General features: G+C 39.9%; 1 protein-coding gene across 3 annotated transcripts; it reads left to right on the forward strand.

Annotated features, from left to right (window-relative positions):
• Positions 1 to 470: 470 nt before the first annotated feature.
• Positions 471 to 2,508, forward strand: LOC106339546 (transcription factor bHLH10-like). 3 transcript variants are annotated; one of them, XM_013778373.1, is made up of 4 exons: positions 471 to 594; positions 862 to 1,668; positions 1,739 to 2,170; positions 2,270 to 2,508. In XM_013778373.1, exons 2-4 carry the CDS (start codon positions 901 to 903, stop codon positions 2,369 to 2,371), a joined length of 1,302 nt encoding a protein of 433 aa, XP_013633827.1. In that variant the 5' UTR covers positions 471 to 594; positions 862 to 900; the 3' UTR covers positions 2,372 to 2,508. The 3 variants fall into 3 exon arrangements, with proteins under 3 accessions (XP_013633827.1, XP_013633828.1, XP_013633829.1); XM_013778374.1 differs by having other exon boundaries at positions 938 to 1,668; XM_013778375.1 differs by lacking the exon at positions 471 to 594 and adding an exon at positions 616 to 793 and having other exon boundaries at positions 938 to 1,668.
• The last annotated feature ends 469 nt before the right edge of the window (positions 2,509 to 2,977 follow it).

The following is a 2,977-nucleotide window of genomic DNA, read 5'->3' on the forward strand; positions in this document are numbered from 1 at the left end:
GAAAAAATAGAATAAACCATTAAATATAGTGTAGGCTGCTGCCGTAGTGGAGGGTAACGTATGGGACCATATCCCTCAGAGGGGGCATAGTATTTGCACATAATGACGAAAGTACCCCTTAAGTCGTTGCAACTTGCAAAGACCCGAGACTCGGGAGTGGGACCAACCATCTGCTGATCTTTTGTAACCAACCTACAATGTTTGGCCAGAAGGAGAAATCACATGCTCCAACTAAAACAACCCAAAAGAACAATATTTACATATATATATATTTATTTTAAATGCCAACTTTGATTAGCGGTAAAAAGAAATGCTAATTTGTCTAAAGTTTAAACTCGTTTAGAAACTAATAGCTCATCCGTCGAATCTGAATTACAAACATAACTAGATTAAACATTTTGTTTGATTAAGAGAAAAAACAATAATTTGTTTTTAAAATCCATTAGAAAAGTAATCATTTTTCACCTTCCTCTTCTTTGTCTCCATCTGCAAATGTCCGTATATTTGAAACACAGTGAGGGAGAGACTTGTTTATGAAATTTTCTTTCTTCTCATGAGATCGAGAAACTCTCCAGAAGAAGTAATCGTTTCGAGGTTCAAAATCTCGAGCTCCCCAATTACTCTGTTGTTGTCGTACTAATCCTATGTTTACAGTCAAACTCAAACCCTAAACCCATTCTTTAAATTTTGGAATCGGACAACTTCTTTTATGAAGCAATTGTTTCTCCTTAAGACAATCTAGAGCTGGGTTTTGTTTCTGAGATTGTAAAGGAGCGAACTTGTTTGAAATTAGGTTCAAATTTCTAAGTTTTTCGAAAACTTTAAATCCTTTTTAAAAGCTGATTGTTGTGGATTTTGCAGGTGTTAACAGAAACATCTTTGACTTGTTGAACCATCTTCATGGAGAATCTAAATACTGATTTTGTTACAAACGCAGAAGAAAGAGAAAGCCTTTACGAGGAGATGGCTTGTTTCGATTCCGCAGAAGTTACGGCGGAGAGCGGCGCCGGACCACCGCCGCAGACTCTTGTCGCCGGAAGCACGAGCAACAGCAACTGCAGCGTTGATGTGGAGGAGCTCCCTGAGTTCCATCTCAGCCCACAAGACTGTCCTCAACCTTCCTCAACACCTCTGCAGTTTCACATCAACACTCTTCCTCCTCCTCCTCCTTGCGACAATCAATACCAAAACAATAACATCAATCTCATTCACCAGATGTCTCACGATCAACAACAACACGCTAACTGGGATAATAATGGCTATCAAGACTTCGTAAACTTGGGTCCAAACTCTTCAACAACTCCTGACTTGCTAAGTCTCCTACACTTGCCTAGATGCTCACTCCCTCAGTCTATGCTCCCTAACTCCTTCTCAGACTTCATGTCTTCTTCCTCTGCTGCCGCCGTCATGTACGACCCTCTCTTCCATCTCAACTTCCCTCTCCAGACTCGAGACCAACAAAGAAACAATTCTTGTTTTCTTGGAGTTGAAGATCAGATTCAGATGGATGGGTTTGACAATGGGGTTATCGAGTTTAGCAGTGGTGGTAACAACCGTAAAGGGAGAGGATCAGGAAAGTCCAGAACTTTCCCTACAGAACGTGAGAGAAGAGTTCACTTCAACGATCGCTTCTCTGACCTCAAGAGCCTCATTCCAAACCCCACAAAGGTTCTTACTTTGCTTCCTTTTTTACTTTAGATATTGATTCATGTGTATGATGACATTGTTGTTTTAATAGAATGATAGAGCATCGATCGTTGGGGAGGTAATAGATTACATCAAAGAGCTGTTGAGGACCATAGAGGATTTAAAGATGCTTGTGGAGAAGAAAAAGTTTGGGAGATTCAGGAGCAAGAAGAGAGGTAGAGTTGGTGGAGAAGAAGAAGAGCAAGAAGGAGACAATGTGGTTTACAGGCCAAAGAGCGAGGTAGAACAGTCTTGCTTCAACAACAACAAGGCGCTGAGATGTTCTTGGCTGAGGAGGAAATCGAAAGTCACTGAGGTGGATGTGCGTATTATTGATGACGAAGTGACCATTAAGGTTGTCCAGAAGAAGAAGATTAACTGTTTGTTGTTCACAACCAGAGTTCTTGATCAGCTTCAGCTCGATCTTCAGCATGTTGCTGGTGGACAGATTGGTGAGCATTACAGCTTCTTGTTCAACACTAAGGTATAATGAAAATCTTTGTGCTTTGAATCATGTTTTTTTAGCTTCAAAAACTAATTAAAAGACTAATCTTTTTTTTTTTTCAATTTGATTTGGGGGCAGATTTGTGAAGGATCTTGTGTGTATGCAAGTGGAATTGCAGACACAGTGATGGAGGTTGTGGAGAAACAGTACATGGAAGCTGTTCCAGCCAACGGCTACTGAGAGACATTTGGTGCTTTAAGTGCTCTTTGTTTTACCCTATAATGACTGATTAGTTATTAATCACTTTGGTAATTTTCTAAGTTATGGATTTCTTTTTTTCTGCTTATGGTTTCGTCAACTAATGATACTCTTCACTTCTTCAGAATATTAAAATATATGAAAACTGCAAAATTGAAACGCAATTAAACACTCGGCCAGTGTGTTGATTAGGTAGCTAATTATCCTTAGATAACTACGTTTATAAAATCTAATCAACAAAACTAACATACTAGTCTAATTATAACCTTATTAAAAATCTGAAAATCAAACCCAAAACTAAATATTTTAAACGTAGAAATCTCTCTGACTCATGGATTCATAATAGCTTTTCAGAGTAGGCCCGGGCATTTTACCCGGACCCAAAGACCCGAACCGGAACCGACCCAAAAATACAGGTTCGGATCCGGGTCCGGGTCCATGCTAAGTACCTATTGGGTTTGTTTTTTGGACCCGCGGGTCTCGGTTCGGGTCCGGATCCTACCCGAAACCCGTTCGGGTACCCGAAGTACCCGCAAATAATTGTATATACTAGGTATATTTGGGTGATTGGGTATATTTTTGGTATTT

This window comes from Brassica oleracea, chromosome C4 (assembly GCF_000695525.1).
Source record: "Brassica oleracea var. oleracea cultivar TO1000 chromosome C4, BOL, whole genome shotgun sequence".
Lineage (NCBI taxonomy): Eukaryota > Viridiplantae > Streptophyta > Magnoliopsida > Brassicales > Brassicaceae > Brassica > Brassica oleracea.

Excerpts from the sequence above, each read along its gene's own strand:
- LOC106339546 (XM_013778373.1), top strand. The coding sequence starts at position 901 with ATGGAGAATCTAAATACTGATTTTGTTACAAACGCAGAAGAAAGAGAA. Across the intron at positions 1,669-1,738 it reads TCATTCCAAACCCCACAAAG|AATGATAGAGCATCGATCGT; the intron begins GTTCTTACTTTG and ends TTGTTTTAATAG. Across the intron at positions 2,171-2,269 it reads GCTTCTTGTTCAACACTAAG|ATTTGTGAAGGATCTTGTGT; the intron begins GTATAATGAAAA and ends ATTTGGGGGCAG.